Genomic DNA, 21,797 nt, shown 5'->3' on the forward strand with positions numbered 1-21,797 from the left:
AAAGATTCATAGAAGTTTTATCATTGGTACTGTAACTATAATTACTTAGTGTGGTTATGATGGCCCATTTGCCATTCTCCCAGTGCTTCCATACATCGCTATCAACTGATAATACTACTCACTGTAGGCAGCTGAGCAATGGAGCAAATGTACATTTATTATTCAATTAGTATGAGTAAGTAAAGCTTTCTTCGTGTAGGACTTTTTAAAACACACAGTTGCAAAGTGTTTCACACACATGATGAGAAGAAAATGAATAAACAAATAAGGTAAAAAATGCAATATAAAACACAACACAATGAGATATAGACCAGACAACAAAAACAACAACAAACAAAGCTGGAAATGTATAAAAGGGCTTGCTTATAAAAATGCGTTTTAAAAACCGTTTGAAACAGTCCAGGGATCCAGCAAATCTGTTAGATTGGGGAAGCTGAGTCCAGAGGGTTGGAGCTAAAACAACAAAGGTATGGTTGGTTTTTGTTTTGCAGTTAGAGTGGTGAATGGATGAGAGGTCGAGATAGAGGATTGGAGTTGACGAGGAGATCGGAAATGTAACTAAGGGACTAAGGGCATGGTCATTCATCTTATCTCTCTCTCTCTCGCTCGCTCGCTCGCTCGCTCGCTCTCTCTCTCTCTCTCTCTCTCTCTCTCTCTCTCTCTCTCTCTCTCTCTCTATATATATATACATATATATATATATATATATACATACATATATATAGGTCAGGACAAGCTTAGTAACATGTCAAAATGTCAAAATTATAGATAGATTTGGGAGAAATTAACCAATCTATTGCAAAGGAGAAGTTGTGAGGACCACTTAAAAGAATTGCAGTTTTGTCAGGGTTTAGGTGGAGGAAATGCAGAGACCTCCATTCTTTGGTGGCAGCTAAGCAATCATGGAGGGAGGACAGTTATTCAGGTTACTGGGTTTAGCAGAGAAATAGGCATAACAGTGACATGACACACCTTGAAAGCTGAACGAATGACTTAGAGGAAGTATACGCAATGAAAAAAGGAATGGCCCAAGGACTGACCGGATACCACACAGCACAGGAGCTGAGGAAGACACGATTGTTGACACAGACATTAAAATATCTATTTGTCAAATACAATACCATTTTCAAGCTGTACCAGAAATGCCAACACAGCAGTGCAAAATATAAGTAAAATGGCATGATTGATGGTGTCAAAGGCAGCAGTCAGATCATGTAAAATGAGAATGGAGTGTTCACCTTTGTCTCCATGTAAAGAATGTCATTGGTTACACCGAGTAAAGCAGTCTTAATACTATGCTCTGTGAGTGTTCAAAAAACAGAGCAAGCTGAGACTTTTGACAGGTAAGATGGATTTTAGGAATATTGTCGGAATTCTATTAGATGGACTAGAGGAGATATGCGCATATGAGCTAGTGTTTATGAGGATCTGCAAGGAATGACGGAGGTTAGCATAGGATGACTGAATGTTGTGGATGGCAAAACAGACAGTGGAAAACTGGACCTCAGACCATCGAGGCATCAACCCTCTTGTGTCTGACCCCAGTCAGACCCTAGTCAGACACAAGAGAGGAAGTTGTTGGTTAATAGTACTAAACAGGAACCTTGGGTTGTGTTTATGTGTGTGATAGATGACAGATACAGATACAGATATCTTTATTTATCCCCGAAGGGCAATTCAGTTTCTAGTCGACCGACCACATATATTCATTCATACTGCACAGTCATCTCTACAGTTATCATCAGTGACAGAGGTAATGATAAATGGCACATGGAGAAGTACTTAAAAAAAATAAATAAATAAAAAATACAAGAATAAAAATATTTGAATAAAACAGAATAAATACAAATGATTAAATTAACAAATGATTAATTAAGCCAGAAAAGTAGGCAGTTTGTTCAGTTTAAGCAATAGCTCTCCCATGTGGAGATGATGAACTTAAAGTTTTGATTTTTTCCATCTATATTCATCCATCCATCCATCCATCCATTTTCTCCCGCTTCATCCGGGGACGGGTCGCGGGGGGAGCAGTCTGAGCAGGGACGCCCAAACATCCCTCTCCCCGGACACTTCCCCTAGCTCTTCTGAGGGGATCCCGAGGTGTTCCCAGGCCAGCCGAGTGACATAGTCACTCCAGCGTGTCCTGGGTCTTCCCCGGGGCCTCCTCCCGGTGGGACATGCCTGGAACACCTCCCTAGGGAGGCGTCCAGGGGGCATCCGATAGAGATGCCTGAGCCACCTCAGCTGACTCCTCTCGATGTGGAGGAACAGCGACTCTACTCTGAGCTCCTCCTGGGTGACAGAGCTCCTCACCTTATCTCTAAGGGAGCGCCCTGCCACCCTGTGGAGGAAACTCATTTCAGCCACTTGTATCCGGGACCTCGTTCTTTCGGTCATGACCCAAAGTTCATGACCATAGGTGAGGGTAGGAACGTAGATTGACCGGTAAATCAAGAGCTTCGCCTTTGGGCTCAGCTCCTTCTTCACCACGACAGACCGGTACAGTGACCGCTTTACTGTAGCCACTGCACCAATCTGCCTGTCAATCTCATGCTTCATCCTTCCCTCACTCCTGAACAGTTGAGGCAGGAACTCTCCCCCAACCTGAAGGGAGCAAGCCACCTTTTTCTGGTTGAGAACCATGGCCTCGGACTTGGAGGTGCTGACTCTCATCCCAGCTGCTTCACATTCGGCTGCGAACCGCCCCAGTGCATGTTGAAGGTCCTGGCTCGAGGGAGCCAACAAGACAACATCATCCGCGAAAAGCAGAGACGAAATCTGCCGGCTCCCGAACGGAACCCCCTCCGGCCCCTGGGTGCGCCTAGAAATTCTGTCCATAAAAATGATGAACAGAACCGATGACAAAGGGCAGCCCTGCCGGAGTCCAACATGCACCGGGAACAGGTCCGACATACTGCCGGCAATGTGGACCAAGCTCCTGCTCCGGTTGCACAGGGACTGTACAGCCCTCAACAGAGGGCCTCCAACCCCATACTCCCGGAGCGCCTCCCACAGAATGACGCGAGGGACACGGTCGAATGCCTTCTCCAAGTCCACATAGCACATGCGGACTGTTTGGGCAAACTCCCATGAACCCTCAAGCACCCTGTGGAGGGTATAGAGCTGGTCCAGTGTTCCACGGCTAGGACAAAAACCGCATTGTTCCTCCTGAATCCGAGGTTCGACTATTGGCCGGATTCTCCTATACAGTACCCTGGAATAGACTTTCCCAGGGAGGCTGAGGAGTGTGATCCCCAATAGTTGGAACACACCCTCCGGTCCCCCTTTTTAAAAAGAGGGACCACCACCCCAGTCTGCCAGTCCAGAGGCACCGTCCCCGACTGCCACGTGATGTTGCAGAGATGTGTCAACCAAGACAGTCCTACAACATCCAGAGACTTGAGGTACTCAGGGTGGATCTCATCCACCCCCGGTGCTTTGCCACTGAGGAGCTTGCAAACTACCTCAGTGACTTCAGCCCCGGTGATGGATGAATCGACCTCCAAGTCCCCAGTCTCTGCTTCCTCTACAGAAGACATGATAGTGGGATTGAGGAGATCCTCGAAGTATTCCTTCCACCGCCCAACAATATCCCCAGTCGAGATCAACAGCTCCCCACCTCCACTGTAAACAGTGTTGACAGAAAGCTGCTTCCCCTTCCTGAGGCGCCGAACCCCTGTCGCTACCCACATGAGCATTGAAGTCCCCCAGCAGAACAATGGAGTCCCCGGTTGGAGCACTTTCCAGTACCCCTCCCAGGGACTCCAAGAAGGCCAGGTACTCTGCACTGCTGTTCGGCCCATAGGCCGAAACAACAGTGAGATACCTATCCCCGACCCGAAGGCGCAGGGAAGCGACCTCTCACTCAGTGGGGAGAACTCATGGCGGCTGAGCTGGGGGGCTATAAGCAAGCCCACACCAGCTCGCCGCCTCTCACCGCAGGCAACTCCGGAGTAGAAGAGAGTCCGGCCTCTCTCAAGGAGTTGGGTTCCAGAGCCCAGACTGTGCGTGGAGGTGAGCCCGACTATCTCTAGCCGGTACCGCTCAACCTCCCGCACTAGCTCAGGCTCTTTCCCCCCTCATCATCGGTGACTCCAATCTCTCCCACATCCCACCGTCATCTTCACAGACCCAAACATTCAAATTGACAGCTATCCTGGAGCCACCTTTCACCATATTACAGAAATTTTCAAGAAACTCATCCCTCACACACAAGTTAAACAGCTTATTCTCTCAGTCGACTTGAACAACTGTTTATCCGAACATCAGCTGATAACCACCTACAAGAATTTACAGCAGCTATGGAGAATTAGCCACATCACTTTTTCCAGTGCCACCATTTACATCCCTATCATTAACTTTTCTGCCAATTGGAACCACACAAAAAATAATTAATTACTAAAAAAACACCATCACAGCCAAATATAACTTCATACAAGAAATTAACGCTGCGCTGTTTAAAACTGACCCCAAGGACCACATCCACTGGACTCCCCAGGCAGCCCAGATGTTGTTCAGGTACTGGTGTCAACAATTAAACTGTTAGCTGGGGAGAAATGCTTACCTCACCGCTGACCTAAGGAGGGACCTCCACACCTTCCACAGGAGGCTGAAATTAAGAGACCATTTCTGGGGAGGACGGAGACGAGAGCCTGTGCTCTTCACTGGACCGTCCCAGTGGCAGCCACATCTAGACACTATTTCAGCAGAAATAATAACATTAATTAATAAAAACAATTCATTACCCACTAAATCGTGCCCCCTTTCACATAGACACCCAAACATAACACACTAACAGAAAAAAATCATAACAGCACACACATAGTTAGAAAACCGGCAGACAAAGGGGGCCAAATCGTTTTACAGGATTTAAATAATTATTTATTGGAAGCAAATAGACAGCTCAATAACACAACCTACTATAAACCGCTCACATATGCACTTCAACCAGAAACACAGACAGTCATTTGGGATATCACACAAACATTATATAACAACAAACACATCACAGCCGAACAAAAACAATATTTGGACGGTCCTGATGAGCGCAGGCTTCACCTCTTCTGCCTCCTCCTTTTTTCTAGAAAAAAGAAATCAAGATGTTTTATGACTCTCTTGTGGGATGAATTTCATATTAATCTATTTATCTATTTATGTCACAAATTTATGTATTTTAGATACTGGATTGTTTGATTTTTTTAGAGCACCATATATTATATTTTAACCATGAGCACTTATTATTTTAGCACTTAACCCCGTTTACAATTTTAGCACTTTTGCCTGTTTTATTTAGATTTTATATTCTAACATCTATGTTGCTGCATGCTTTTTCCTGCACTTTTAATATATGTGTATGTATGTATGCATATATATAATATATATATATGTGTGTGTGTGTGTGTGTATACTTGTGTGTATGTGTATGTGTGTGTGTGTGTGTCATTATTGCGCTCATTTCCCTTTAATCAATCCAGTATTGTATTATTAGTTTGCAATTTTTTTTAAATAATTAATTATTATTATATTTTCTTAACCATTAAATTATTATATTTATAATTGGACAACAAGCAGTCATTTTAACATACTCCATTAACTTACTGGGAATCACAATTTTAAACTATTATCTCAAGGGAAAGGGTCTTTTAATTCAGCCATATTATAATTTCACAGCCCGTCCTGTATCTAGGACCACCTCTAGGTTTTATGATTTGATTTGGTTTTATTCATTTATTTTTTTATTTTTTTATCCTTTTATTATTTATTCTCTTAATATCTCGGAACGGAGGGTTCATGAACCTCCTTTAAGTTCTTTTTGGGAGGATCCCTTTTTAATCATTCTTTGATTTTATTATATAAGGGCCTTTTTACAAGATTATGTCTCTTTTCCTTTTTTTCCCCTGAGCCAGTACCCACTGTGACATCCAATAGGATGTCACATTTTTACCTGAACCTAACAGGAATACTGTATGTGGCCAGGGAGATACAGTCTGGTGAACTAAATCTAGATCAGGAGGTAGAAACATTATAGCAGTGCAAAGTTAGGCCTCGGCTGAAAGGATCGGCTCCCCTCTGGTAGTGGTAAAACCAGACAAAATCCACAATCAGCTTCAGGAACAAGTCAAACTATACAGAGTTTGAGGGCAAATTAAAAACTGAGTGAGCGAAATTATCATTGTCTGCTTATGTGGATAAGGGCACATGCACTATTATTATTCTCTGTGTACACCAAAGACTGTTTCTTCAGCCACCCTTCCATCAAGTTTGTCACCCACCTTCACATTCCCCCACTACTCATCATGGAGTCTGTGAAGTTTCTGGGTACCACAACCTTGATATGGGAGACATACTCATATACTTGAGTATGTGTAAGAGGGCTGAGGGGCGATAAGGAATGGCTGACAGACAGGCAGATGATTGATGATCCTGGAGCACATGGAAAAGAAAATGTGGTTAGCTTGAGAAAACTACACACTAAGAATAGTAGAAATGCCTCAATAGTCAACTCCTGCAGTGGCTGAAACAATGATCCAGTGACAAGAGGCTGAAGCTGGAGAGTGCCAGGCAGGAGACCACACACACACGCACGCACGCACGCACACACGCATGCACGCACGCACGCACGCACACACACAGGGGAAAACAAAAGACACAGGGGAAGACAAAGGAAATAACTAGAAGCATGGCCATGGCTGGGACAGAGTTACTCATTCAATGGTAATAATCTCCATGCAAAATATAATTTATGTGCCCGCATAAAGCTTTTTCTGTGCTCAAGATGCCCCATCCCATGCTCAGGATAAAGACACAAATATAACTCCATGTGACTTTCTTTCTACATCTGTTAATTTCTTTATTCTTCTCCTCTCCATTTCAGCCAGACATAACTATGTGAAGTGTGTAGCAGGAGATAGTCTCTATATCTCACTTGAGGGCATTGACCTGGCTGACGCTGTCCTCTCCTTCTCTGGGGAGGCCAACATTACACTGGTGAGATAAATAGATGGATGGATAGATAAAGTGAATAAAGGAGAATGGATAAAGGGATAGAAGATGGATGGGTGGAAGGTTAGTTGGATAAAAATGAGTAGAGGGATGGAGGGATTCAGTGTTTGGGCATTGTAATGTGATGGACTGTTATAGCTGCAGGACTGTGGGGTTAAGTTTTTATTCCAATGGTTTTCATCTTTCAGTATTTCTGTGTACTGGAAAATCACAAATGTTAGTATTTGGTTATTTGCTTATATCTAAGACTGAAGTCTGAGTGATGCTCAGATAAAGGTTTGTCTCCCTCAGGTGCATGATGGTGCTCGGGTGTCCCAGGACCTTCCGGATTACTGGGACCGAGTGCAGACCCATTCCATGAAAATTGAGATCAGGAATGTGAACTACACTGATGAGGGACGTTATACACTGAGAGACCGCAGGGACCGGGTGGTGTCTGTTACTAGGATGGACCTGACAGGTGGGTCCCCATATCTTTGTTTATTCTTTTATGGATCCTCATTAGCTTCTCATTCTCATTAGCACGTAGTATTTCTGGGGTCCACAATATGTCTGTGTGTGTCTGCAATTAGTAAAACTGAATTTGACAGGCTAAAAGTACAGAACAACCTTTCAAAATCCTGTGGTTCTGTTCAGCTATGAATGAGCCTTTACTGTATCCTCCAGCAGTCTTGTCAGTTTCTGAGCTATAATGAATGAGACAGGCTTCCTGCTAATAACCATGCTGTAATGATGTTAGGTCTGGAGACCACTTAACCAGAAAATGACTCTAATGCCACGACACAGAGGACAAAAACACAGGTAGCTGTTAAACATTTTTTATTAGTATAAGTAACAAAAGGAACAATAAACCAAAATCTCTCCAGAGGAGGAAAAAAACCACAAACACAAAAATCGCAAGCTAACTAAGAGAGACCAAAAAACAAAATAGTACATAACTACGGAGACAGGCACAAATCTAAATCTATAGACAGGCACAGGAAAAACAGCAGCTTCGTGGCAGCGCAAACCTTACCGGGACCGATGACACAGGAAACGGGGATCACAAGCAGAATACAGGATACCAAGGTTAGCAAGATTACCAGCTATACCAAAACGACCTGACAACCAGAAGCAAGGAAACGCGGAGCTTAAAAAGTCATTGTAATTGCTGGATGCCGATCAGATGCGCTGTCGCAAAACACACCTGCTCGCCACACCTCCAAACCTTCACAAAATAAAGAGATAATGAGACACCAGAAAACACAAAAGAACAATACCAAAAACCCCCAAACTCCCATGGTCCCATACTAAATAATGATGTGAGTCTTTCAGAGCAATGAAAAAGCTGAAGTGCTGTTGGTAGATGTTTCCTAGACAGTGAGGTCTTACATCACTGCACAATTGGAGTTTGCATGCAACTGATAATGATTTAAGTGCAATACAATTATTACTTAAGTTCAAGAAATGATCATAGCTCCAGTCTCATAAGTCCTCATACAGCAGTGCCAGCAGTAGTGTCTTCCAAATCAGCAGTTACTAGTAGTAGTAGTAGTAGTAGTAGTAGTAGTAGTAGTTAGTAGTGACAGTTAACATAGATTTATGCTGCAAGACCTATTTCTAATAACAAACTATCTATAATATGGGAGTAAGGTATCCTGGGACATTTGAAAATAGCAATGGTGTCTGTTTCATTACCATCATGAAATACTTGCACTGCACAATGTGTGCATATATATAATAAACACCTTATTATTATAGTATTAGTCCAGCACCACTGCTCTGGTTGAAGATGTGATGAAAATGAAGACAGAACTTTTTGTCACCAATGTGATCTGTAAAAATAAATTAATAAATAAACTGTCAAGAAAAGACTTAACTCTTTAGAAATTATCTATAGGGCACATCAAGTCACAGCTTCAGAAGGGAAAATTAGAAAAAAACAAATGGCGAATGCAAGCAAGCAAGTTGGTCAAGTCAAGCTCAGCATCTTCCTTATATACTAGACCTCTTATTAAGCTCATGCGCTCCAGGTGCGCTGCTGGAGAGGCAGTGCCAGCTGGGTGCAGGGAAACACCTAGCTGAGACAGACAGGGGAACAGACAGACACATAACACTAGGGAAAAGGGGAACAGAGAACACTGGGAGCAGACAGGCCAGCAGGTGTGATTTGGAGTCTGCTGGTAATACCATATGCTGCAGGAGTAATTGGGGAAAGTTAAATGATATCAAAAATTGGATGCTGCCCAATCCTAGTCTACTATTTTATGAGGGAACTAACTGGACAGGTATCTGATTTTTTACGGCTCAAAACCTGTCATTATTCTTTGAAAAGCTGCTGCTCCATCATGATCCATAACACTTTTTTAATGTGATTTTCTTGCCAACTTGCCACTGCATTAAGAAGTTATACACCAACATCTACAGCTGCTGATTGTTGACTCCAGGCTACATATACGAGGTACCGTGATACACCAGTGCAGGACTGAGAGTACAATTAGCAAAAATATCACTCCCAGGCAAACTGGAAATTAGACTGAACAACATGAACTCACTTGCTTTGTAAAACCAAATACTGCATTTTCAGTCTAAAGAACAGAACTGTGCAGCACCATGTATCAAACTTAATTATGAGTGACAGCTGCCAAGCCCCCCACTGAAAATTATTGTTTTACAGGGTCTGATATCTGAGATCAGCACTGATCACAGTGTCAATTTGTTACAAAGCTAAAACAGCCATAAACATGCAGATCATGAGCAAGGACTATACCATCTTAGCAAGGACTATACCATCTGCTGAGATTAGAATGAACAGTCTTTGAGTGTGAAACATTGTGAGTGGCAGATGGGAATGGTGATGATGGCTTCGGAATGGGGAGGCTCTGGGAAGGATCTACCATGACTTGGCAAAATCACAGAAGCTTTCATGAGGATACAGCTGACCATTGCACAGGTCTTAAAAGCCAGAGTGGAAGCACAGTTGATAGGTTTGGGATGGCTGGCAGGTGATGTGGCAGTTTTGATGATGAAAGACTGATCGGAGAGTGAATTTGATAAGACACCGTATATCATTACAACCTGCCAAAGTGAGAGTAACCAGAATTAGCACTTTTAATAGGTAAGGTTAAAGCAAAGGAATGGTTAGATGGATGAATTTGATGGATGTTGAGGTAAACGCAGAATGCCAAAGGGGACCAAAACGACCACAATTATCTGCCTTATAAACTCCAACAAGAGGCTTTGTTTAGGCTGGGAACTAGTGTTCTAGCGCTCTGAAACTGACGGGGAAGTGGATAGGAGGTAAGAAGAGCAACAGAACTATGAATGGGCATACCGAAGTGGGTGGTCAGAGGATATGGCATCATAATGCCAGCAACGGAAATGGCAGGAGGTTGATGAAATGATGGCATAGGGTGAGAAACTCTCTGGATGCCAGTAATGGGAGGATATTGTTGAGATGAGGTACAAAAAAAGCAGGAAATTATTGAAGAATAGCCATCTAGTCTGTTAAGGTGGGACGGTGGGACATTGGTAACACTGTCGCCTCACAGCTAGAAGGTCCCGGGTTCAATCAGTCAGTGTCTGCACTCGGGATATCCAGATGCAATTGAAAACAAAGCAGAAACCAGTAGAAAAGCCAGGGTAATTTACTGTCCATAGTGCATGGAAAGGTTAAAAAGATTGTTCATCTGAAGCACTAAATGAACACACCAAGTTAAAGAAACTTGAAGAGAAAGCTCAATCACCATTAACAATATAATTTTAACATCCTCTGTCCTTCCCCCTCTTTTTTTTCCACTGCAGACCATCATGAGATCTCAGAGGGAAACCCTCTCATGGCTCTGCTTTTACTGCTGGGCATCCCTGCTGGCATTTGCTGCTGTTGCCGGAAGAAAATTTTCAAGAAGAAAACCACCACTGCTACCATGCTACAGGTACTAACATTGGCAGTGACACAGACAAGTTTGACTACATCTGGAGACATTCTGTTTTTTACAGGTTTTTTTTTTTTTTTTACAAACTCTTTACTTTAAAAAATGTAAAAGAAATATCTACTGAGTCTGGAAGTCATACTTAACACTCCGCACGCCGTAAAAACTTGGTTTTTGCACACATAAATGCAGAGATGAATGCTAAAAAAATAGATTTGTGGTTGTCAAAGTGAGGTCCAGGGACCAACAGAGGTCCCTGAAAGCCCAGGCCTATCAATAATCGTTGTTGTAAATAAGTGGCTGGGGCCCCCTTAGTGGCCGGGGGCTCCAAGCCATTGCCTGGCTTGCCTGTCCTCAAGCCCTGTCCCTGTAGACGTATATATTATTATTAGCCCCAAAACAGTGAATTGCTTCATCCTCTCTCTCTCTCTCTCTCTCTCTCTCTCTCTGTCTGTCTGTCTGTCTGTCTGTCTGTCTGTCTGTCTGTCTGTCTGTCTGTCTTCTTCTCTCTCTCTATCTAGACTACCCCAGATGCAATCCATCCTCCTCCCTGTGGTCCTCTTGGACCTTCTCCTCCCTACAACACCCCGGGACAGGCAGGAGTGGTGAGATTATATTACTTTTTATGTTTTCATGGATGTTCTTACTTTACAATGTCTCAAAGTGACTGTGGTGTTGAATTGATGTTTACTTACTAAATTAAAGACTGTGACTGTTTTCTGTTTTTAGCCATACTACCATGGCACTAACTCTAACATGGTACGTAAGATGTGACATTTACTACACAGTAACTACACAGTATAGTCTGACTCTATATACACTATCATTATGCAACTTATCACTTATCACTCTATTTTTTTTTCACCCACTTATCACTCTATTTTTCCAATAAATTGGCAACTACTGATCAATTGATGATTAATCAAGAAAATTGTTTTTTCTTGTGTACATGTCTGTATGTTTATGTGTTCTTACATAGGGTCCCACAGTCCATCCTCCCCCTCTGACTACTGGCCCAGGACAGTGGAATGGCCCCCCACCCTCCCCAGTTAGTATCCTACTACAACCCTTATTTTGTAACCTCTTCAGTACCAGGCCTATTTTGTCTGCCTCTTCTCCCAAATGACCTACCCAAAATAAATAGAGTATATCTTCACAACTAAAAGGGCTGTATGAATAATCTTGGTCTCAAGAAAGCTAAGACCTGTGAGATTACTACAGAAGTGTCAGAATCAAAATAAATGTTACTATGTCAGAGTAAATTTATCTTGAACACAGTAGAAATTATTAATTAAAAAAACCAAAACATTATTTTGAGTAAAAACCACCTTTAAATCATGTGATGAAGGCCAAATTCTTCTATGAATAGTCAGAGACTAGAAAAGTCATATCTGATGAGTAATTGTGCAAAAGTACATGCCAAAATAATGAACCTGAGCAGTTTTATGGAGGTTTTCCCACAGGCGCTCGTCTGAGCGGAGTACCGTTATCTTTCAAGGCTCTCTACAAATCGTCTCTATTCCAGCTGTTTTCTTTTTTCTGTTGTTTTTACCCTCATCAAAGGACGAAATACAAATAAAACAGTAAAATAACACCTCGGGCTGCTTAGCAGGGTCGTGTGTGAGCCTCTGTAAGCGCACTGCCTATTCACACGCCTATTGACACGGAGAAGTGAAACTAACCGCACACTCACAGAAGTCAGTAGCGCCCCCCCCCCCCCCCCCCCCAACAATTTGGTCAATTGGGGGGGCAGGACCCAAGTTCACCATAGAAACACCACTGACAATACAGAAGGAAGTAAGCCCAAAGATAGGGCATTTTGATGTGAGCACTCCCCCCACTCCTGAACCCCCCCCCGCAGTCGATCGTGAACTAACACAGAGTCATAGGAGCAGATTGTAGCAGCGTTTTTCCGAGCTGGAATATAACTTTTGACCATAAAACAGCAAAGGTAAGACACACTGTATGCTTTTGAGAAATATTTTTCTGCTACTCTTTGACTGCTGGCTCGCCAAGTTTTGGTCGCACAGTGAGGAGGCAGACATTGTCCTGATCATCAGACTCTCTGCTTTCATATGATATCAGGCTTTTGTGGTTTGTATGAAGTGGTGAACACAGCAGACGCTCTAAACTGGACGTACACTGTTTTCGTGTTTTCCTTATATGCGCATATAATTCATTGCAGTATGAATTAAGTTTCGTTTTGGTGGCAATGCTTGGTAGAGGCTTTTAGCTGAGTTTCTCCCCTTATTCTGGTATGCTCATCGATCATCGATGTGCGCACGCATCCCAACCTGAGCCTAATATGTTCTTACAACAGTGGACTCAGAGTTATTTGGGGTCTGTTTTCGTTCAAGGCTGATTTTTTTTTTTTTTTTCTGTTTAGTATTTGGTGTTTTCCTTGACTCTCCAAATTTCCTGTGTGCTTTCATCTTCCGTCAGTATTTACTCATGTAACTCCTAATTGTCTCCCTCTGCAGGGTTTTAACTCACCCTACCCACCCCAGAACCCTGCCTACCCACCTCAGAACCCTGCCTACCCTCTTGCTGGTCCTGTGGCTCCAATGGTATGATTGGTGAAGGATTCAGGTCTGAGTAGAAAGACTCATCAGCATTGTGGGAGGTGGCAGGGAGGAACCAAGGGGACAATGTCAGCTAGATGTGATGCAGCAAAAATTCACTTATCGTTTTTAGTTTGTTTTTCTTGAATATGCACATTTACCCAGCACTGAATGCAGGTTTGTGTTGAAATGACTCATGAGCCTGCAGGCTCTGTTGCTACATAATGGAAGAAGAAAAATCTGTGGATGTAATCAGGCCACATTAGGGCTGGGCGATATGGCTGAAAACTGTATCACGATATAAGTGTTTTATATTGGTCGATATCGATAATTATTGATATTTTCTATTACCTATTTAAAATAAGGACCAGGAGAAAAATACATTCAATTTAAATATTTTTATTTTAAATTTAACCTTCCTCTGATTATAATCCCCTCAGCTATCAAGGCAGCAAGGAAAGGAAATGTCAACACAATAAGATCAAATTAACTGGAATAAAACCAGTGTAAATAAAACATATGAAATATTTCCAATATTTTCCAAAACCCAATATGTGCATCATGTCATTGCCTGAGCTTTGTCTTGTCTTTATGAAATCCAAAATCCCAGTAAATGATGTCAGTAGAAATGTCAATAGATGAATGAAAGTCCAAATATAATAAAAATGTGTGTGTGTGTGTGTGTGTGTGTGTGTGTGTGTGTGTGTGTGTGTGTGTGTGTGTGTGTGTTTGTGTGTGTGTGCGCGTGCACACGCGTATATGTAGGACTACCATCCAGCTCCAGTCATGTTTAACCCTCCTCCACCACCAGTAACAAGTGAACCTGTTAAAGAGGAGATCATGATGGAGAATATGGTTTCCTCACCTGCCACCCCCCTGCTTACTGCCACACCACAGGTAGACACACACACACACACACACACACACACACACACACACACACACACACACACACACATATACACACATACCTCGTGAACAGGGGACTGTCGCCGAGCACCTGGGAAGTGGGGACTGGTGTTTCTGGTCATTTTAAAAACACAAAACTAAAATGCTACACGTAGTTTTAAGGTCTTTTACTATAACATTACTTCAAATGTGAATTTTTATTTTTTTTAAAGAAGAAGCTAAGAAGGGACTTGGCGATGTCTACCTATCAAAGAGTGGACTTCCATAGACTACAGTGTGACTGTTCACTTGTTGGTTTACTGCAAAGACTTTCTTTGTTTCTTTCAAAATGCACATCTTAAAATAGACACAGATGGTCTAAAGATCAAGTTTGATTTGCAAATATACCAGAAATTTTGTTTTACGCTACACTGGTGAGGATGACAGATGTAATGTGTCATGTAAATTAGATCAGAGTAAATACCATTATCTAGTTTAGGAGTTATTATTTGTAATTATCCACTATAATCTATCAAAATAGACATATTCATTATCAGTCTTCAAGTGTGTCAAACATTTATTTGGAACTGAACAAAAGATCGTCCCCACTTGTATAGTAAAGAACAAAATGGTACAGGTCCCAAGTTAAATGGTGTGAAACAACACTCACATTCACATTCTCACATTCTTCACATTCACACACTCACACTGCAATCAAAATGAAAGATTTAAACACAAGCCATTGTCCTTGTTTTTGAGGCACAAATGTACAACTCACTTCATGAGACTAAAGACAGTAAAGCTACGATGTGCAGCAATATCCCCTCACGTATGTCAACATGTCAGACGTGGTCCTGAAAGCTATTGGTGTGGAATAGGCACTTTGCTATGAATGTTTAGCCAGTGTAAATCTGGCTTTGGATATGACAGTTACAGTTTCCTTCAATTGAGCAACTTGTTTTGAATGAATGTTTTTTATATAGGAATTGTGTTATTCTTCATGCAAACACCCATACCACCGAATCTATCAAAATGGACATGTTCATTATCAGTCTTCAAGTGTGTCAAACATTTATTTGGAACTGAACAAAAAATCGTCCCCACTTGTATTGTTAAGAACAAAATGATACAGGTCCCCAGTTAAATGGTGTGAAACGACACTCACATTCCTGCATGTATGTATACATTAGGACAGAAAAAGACGTGGTCACTGTGACAGAAATGTGTGACTTGTGAATGTTTGGTTGGTTTTGCTTTTGCAATGATAGTGTTTCCTGTTCTGTCTCTGCAGAGACTACAATGCCTTTAGAGAGTATTCCATTGTTTGCAAGTAGAAATACTAGCACTCCTGGCTTTGAATAGGATAAGACCAAATTATCCAAATGAAAAATGAATGTTTTTTTTATATATATATATATATAGGAATTGTGTTATTCTTCATGCAAACACCCATACCACCGAATCTATCAAAATGGACATGTTCATTATCAGTCTTCAAGTGTGTCAAACATTTATTTGGAACTGAACAAAAAATCGTCCCCACTTGTATTGTTAAGAACAAAATGATACAGGTCCCCAGTTAAATGGTGTGAAACGACACTCACATTCCTGCATGTATGTATACATTAGGACAGAAAAAGACGTGGTCACTGTGACAGAAATGTGTGACTTGTGAATGTTTGGTTGGTTTTGCTTTTGCAATGATAGTGTTTCCTGTTCTGTCTCTGCAGAGACTACAATGCCTTTAGAGAGTATTCCATTGTTTGCAAGTAGAAATACTAGCACTCCTGGCTTTGAATAGGATAAGACCAAATTATCCAAATGAAAAATGAATGTTTTTTTTATATATATATATATATAGGAATTGTGTTATTCTTCATGCAAACACCACTGGCATCTCTGTGTTGGTTTTACAGAACAAAGTTCAAAAAACATAACAAAAGAATTCTCTAGTCCCTTCATGTAATAACACACATGTAATAATTGTAAGTTCCCCCACAAGTTATATATATGTGTGTGTGTGTGTGTGTGTGTGTGTGTGTGTGTGTGTGTGTGTGGTTTTAGGCATTGTCTTCATTTTTATTTTCATCCTTATCTCAATTTTATTTTACATTAAGTTTTTATCTGTTTTTATGTCCATTCTGTGTACTTTTATATTTTTGAGCTATCTAGATGAAGGCGCTTAACCATGTGTGTGATGGTAATAATTTCCCGAAAGCTGTTTTCCCCATTGTCTTACCACAATCTTTTTGGATAGAGCTTCCAGAAACCTAGATTCAGAGACGGAAAATATCTTTATCTTTGTTAATGAGTAAAAAGGAGGGGTATCTGGTGGGCCAGTGGTTAACCCATAAGTCCCTTGTTCAGTTCCAGTGAGGGACTTTTGTTGCATCGCCCCCTCTCCATCTCCATTGCGAGTTACCAAATAAAGGCAAAGAAAAATGAAGAACAGATTGACAAAGGTATTCATATGAATGTGGAGACAAACTGGACATGCATTCTATTTTCACCCTCTAGGCTGAAGCTGCATCTTCCCCTGTGGCTCCTGTCCCCACCTCACCCACCGGTGGTCTCAGTTCCTCTGATGGTGCCTGCAAGTTCCAGATTGATGGAGAGAAAACCTCCACCAACTTCCTGTAGGGAAGCTGACTCCTTGAGCAGCTTTCTCCCAGTCCTTCCTGACCATTTTGCATTTCTCTCTCAAAGCATTCAGATCAGGGATGCATAATGGCACAGATGGAAACAATTAAGAACATTTAGACAGCAGATTCTATTTGCCTGCTTACCTTGATCAGCATTTAATCCCCTATCTTACTGAAAATAATGTGTTTTTTGGCTAAACAATCATTTCTGGTATAAAATCTAGTTGTGTTTTTGCAGTCAGCATGTAGGAGTTGGTTATTTGGGGATCAAATTTCCACAGGCAAGAGACAAAAAAGACAAAAAAAGGACTGTTTTGTTGAAGTGTTAGCATGTGATATAAAATGTAATATCAACATCAGATTAGTAAATCTAAAACACAGGGAGTTCAATTCACCAAAAGTTTAAGAGATGTTAGTAGCACATAATTATTGTTTGTGTACATTACATCTATATTTTCACTGCCCTGTTTATGTCTTCTTCTTTGATTCCTTTTGGCTGATTTAATGTTCCAGGAAAGGCTAGGAATCAAGAAAAAGATTGGAGATTTGCTCAAAAATCTGTGCCTAGTGGCAACAGCAAAACGGGAACAGAACAGTCCGCTGGGAAAATTATGAAAATCATCCAACAGCTAACAGACTGTATTGTCAAATTTCACAACAGGCAGCCTTTGGCCGTGTTTCCAGACATCTGTCTTCAACAAGTCTCATTTTAATGCAACAAATTTGACCAGTAAATTGTTTTTGCAGTCTTTGTTTATTAGCTATTAGTTTAGCAGCCTGACCTGACCAGAAGTTTGTAGCTAGCTAACATCAGGCACTGATTGTTTGTGTATATCTGTGTAAGATGTCTCAGAGTGATTTCGAAATTAGCAGCATTTATAATCATTATTTGCCTCTGCACCCCTATTTTTTCTTGTTGTCTCCATAATTTTTTGAAGGTTAGCTGAAGTTATCAGGCTTTGTACAATGCAATCAACCACCAACTACAGTGAAATAGCATCAGTCAGGTGTCTGGATTTTTGTTGTTTTAGGACATATAGACATTGACATGGATGGATCAATCTGTGATGGGGCCCAAAGTGCAAATACAAAGTGCAGGACTGTGACACCAGAATCCAGGGTTTATGTCACTTTACAAATGGAATATAAAAAACATAACAAGTTATTTTCATTTGAAAGTAATACGTTACTTTACAATATTACTGCCTGTGTGGAGTAATGTCTGTGGAAATTCTCATTCATCTGGGTCATTGTAGTTCTAAGTGCTTTCAAAGGCAACTGACTTGCTTGAGGTTCTAGAAGATGTTTTGCCTCTTATCTAAGGGATGATAAACACCTGGGACTCTCCACCAGTCAGTTAGAACTCAAGAAGCCTCTTGTATGAGAGGCGAAATGTCTTCCAAAACCTCCTGCAAGTCCAGTTGACTTTTGGAAAGAATTTAGATGTGTGGAGTAAGGCCTTACTGATTACACTACTTTTGCTTTACTTTCATCAAAATAACCACAGAAGTACAACTAGTGTAATACAAAAAGTCTGGGTACCCTGGTCAAAATATCTGTTAATGTGGCTAGTTACGTGAGTAAAGATGACCCGATTTCCAAACAGATGACACATTTTTTAAGTATTTCAATCGAGATAACTTTTTTTTATTAGATTAGATCAGAATAGATTAGATTAACTTTATTGTCCACCTTGGAAATTTGTCTTTGGCTTCTGCAGTACATTCAGTTACAAATGAAAAACAAGTCATTAGACACTTCACACCATACAGATTGTGCAAATAGACAGGATAGCAGGAGCAGATAAAAAATATTATAACCTATAGAGAATCCATTACTTTTCCATTCAGTGCTTGTATGGCATATAGATTAAAAGATTTCTTATATATGCTCTGGCTCGCCCTGGGGGCCTGAAATCGGTGGCCAGATTGGAAGCAATCCGAACTCTGAATTTAAGGGGTGTGAGGCATCCACAGATATCCGTCGTGCCTTCCTAACTACTGCCCTGTTACATACCTCACAGATTTGTCATTGTGGTTAACCAACCACCTTCCCTGCAATTGACAGTTGTGGAAAGCTTGTTTTTGTGCTTCACACTCAAATTGCCATATCAGGCAGCTATGTTAAAATGTAACGTACTTTCAACAAGGCCTCTGGGTGCCATTTCCATTTTGAGTTTTTGAGATACCAAAGCTCTTCAGCTTCCTAATTAGACAGACAGTCACTGGTTTGCTCTCTTAAAAACGCTTTCTGAGTTTTCATTAAAACTAAAAGTTTCATCAGTGATAGTGCCTAGATACTTACAGTGGTCCACCGCCACAGGCTTGTTGTTAAGTACAACAAGGGTAATGTTACTTGTTTATATTAGTAGTTATTTTGTTTTGGTCACGTTAATTTCCAAATTACTGGCCTGACACCAGTCCAGTAATAAGGACACCTGTCTGGAATAAGCATCCTCATGCGTGGCATTTTTCTCTTACAAGTCTGACTAAGGCCATGTCATCAGCATATTTCATTAGCTGAACATTGCTACTAGTAATATTCCAAAATGCAAATGTTAGTGTTTTTATACAATACTAGTTGTAATGTGTCTGTTCAGAACATTGTGGTTTACGTTAGTAATTGTCATTTTTGTGCTTGGGTCGTTAGGTACTGAATGGATATAGCCAATGGTAGCATGTGAATTGTAATTATAATGCATACCCCCAACATTGTAAATGATAATATAAAATCTTATGTCGCAGGTCACTGCTGACTTTTCCTATATTAAAACAGACCATAAACTCAACAAAGAGCTGCAGAAACATAACAATACCAGTTGAGTGCATTCCAAGATTGCGCATTTTGGCCAATAACAAATGACATATGTTGTCAGTAAACATATGTTCAGTATCAACATTTTTGTGACTTGTCAAATATGATCATAAAAAATTATTTCTCATTATGTTAATGGAAATGAAATTTGGTTGCTGTTTCCCTCAAAATGTATTTGTTGGTCCTAATTAGCTCTATACAGGGCTGGACTGACAGAGATGACAGAGAATCTTCACAGACACAATGGGCTCTATTTTCGATTCCGCTGCCACTGCCGTGCAAAGTCAGATCCACTTCGCTGATGTGGCGTGGCGGCGCAGACTTTTTTCATGCACTGCACTGCTGGCGCATCTACTCCCCCTTCTCATCTCAGGCCTACCCAGCGGCGCAACTCGGAAAGAGGGAGGGGAGAAGGCGTGGAGTGGGTTTGACACAGCTGAGTCAAATCTTCACCAATCCCATAAGGTCCTCGCCTCACCTTTAAAAACACAGCTGGCAAGGCGCATGGCAAGTTTCGATGATGACTGAGACGGCACAGGAAAGTGTCCAACGCCCAAACTTCTCCCAGGAGGAGACTGACGTCACTCATGTCTAAATATGAGGTCCTTAGATGGTAAATCCTCGGCCTCCTCCTCCTCCTCCTCATCCTCCTCAAAGCAATGATGTACTCCATCTTTGCAGATAATGTTAAGCATTACTATGATTACATTTGTATTTGGAATGAAATTACGTTTTTTCCATGTGTCTTTCTCTCTCTGTCTCTTGAGTGCTCTGAGATAGATGCAGTATATATGCTCTGTAGGATGCCACAGCTGTTTCTGGTTGGCACAGCGACGTTAATTTATTAGTTTGCATCCCTGTTTCACCTGTGTACATTCGGTCAGGGTGAGTGAACATTACGTGTGCCGAACACGCTTGCAATGTGGTCAGATGAGATATTGATTAAAAAATATAAAAATTTAGGTCTGACTGTATGTACTGACTCAGATAGTTGCATTAAATCGTGGCTGTTGCTAATTATTGATCGCAGTGAAATGCCGGACACTGTGGAAACCTGCCTGTGAGGTATTGGTGATGTGAGCGCACAACTCCACCGGTTTACAAAAGTCCACTTGCCCAGTGGTGAGCCACTGGCGCACAGAGTTGACCAGGTCTGGGGTGGCGAGCTCTCAGCGCATTTTTATGCCGCCAGCGTGGACCGAAATGGAACGAAAATCCAAATCCGCTGGCTGATTATGCCGACACCTCCCCCTACTGCGCCGCAGCGCCCATCCTGGCGCACCTCTGTGCGTCTCAGTTTACCAAAATACCAAGTGCGCTGTGCGCTTGCCTGCACTGCATGAAAATAGCACTGTGCGGGGTGCGCACCCTGCGCTGTGCCAGCAGCAGAATCGAAAATAGAGCCCAATGTCTTACAACTTTATTCTACCACTATTTTGGCACCTCTACAAGTACAGGCCTAAGAGAACACAGAACCTGCCTTAAGTGTTTCAGTTGATGTGCAGTGGAGCACTTCAGTGGTGTGTATTTTACAACTGACAAATCACAACCCAGCTGACAAATAGTGAATCTTTGGCTTCTGGGGGCTCTGAGGTTCCCTGCTTTACCTGTTTGGTAATCCAGCGTTAGGTCTTGAGTCAGGTTGGGTACATTCACCTGGGTCAGATCTTAAACATTCAGCCTGGATATCAGCAGAACTCTAATCATGACACATTTTCTCATGAGAGGAACTGCATTAAGCAGAATTGCTAAAATAACAGCTAGCCATTTTTTGGAATCTATGCCTTTTCATAGATCAACACTGTCAAGACATTTTGTATTGGTTGATGGGATGAATTTATATGTCAGAGTTAAAGTGAACTTGCCATAAATCCCCTGAATACACAGAAAGTAATAATTATGTTCATTCTCGTTGTAAATGCCAGCAAATAAGAATGTTAACCGAAGACACACTTTGACTACCTTTCAGTGTGGCCTCA

At 41.6% G+C, this 21,797-nt stretch overlaps 1 protein-coding gene across 1 annotated transcript in view; it reads left to right on the forward strand.

Annotated features, from left to right (window-relative positions):
- LOC139343987 (uncharacterized) overlaps nt 1-17,294 on the forward strand; it is a 28,755-nt gene extending 11,461 nt beyond the window's left edge. The window contains exons 6-14 of the mRNA XM_070981858.1: nt 6,875-6,987; nt 7,294-7,462; nt 10,786-10,916; nt 11,435-11,518; nt 11,643-11,672; nt 11,893-11,961; nt 13,394-13,480; nt 14,240-14,371; nt 16,880-17,294. Of these exons, the coding sequence (XP_070837959.1) occupies nt 6,875-6,987; nt 7,294-7,462; nt 10,786-10,916; nt 11,435-11,518; nt 11,643-11,672; nt 11,893-11,961; nt 13,394-13,480; nt 14,240-14,371; nt 16,880-17,002 (938 nt within the window). The 3' untranslated portion in view covers nt 17,003-17,294. The remainder of the gene's footprint in view (nt 1-6,874; nt 6,988-7,293; nt 7,463-10,785; nt 10,917-11,434; nt 11,519-11,642; nt 11,673-11,892; nt 11,962-13,393; nt 13,481-14,239; nt 14,372-16,879) is intronic.
- The last annotated feature ends 4,503 nt before the right edge of the window (nt 17,295-21,797 follow it).

Source organism: Chaetodon trifascialis, chromosome 2, assembly GCF_039877785.1.
Source record: "Chaetodon trifascialis isolate fChaTrf1 chromosome 2, fChaTrf1.hap1, whole genome shotgun sequence".
NCBI lineage: Eukaryota > Metazoa > Chordata > Actinopteri > Chaetodontiformes > Chaetodontidae > Chaetodon > Chaetodon trifascialis.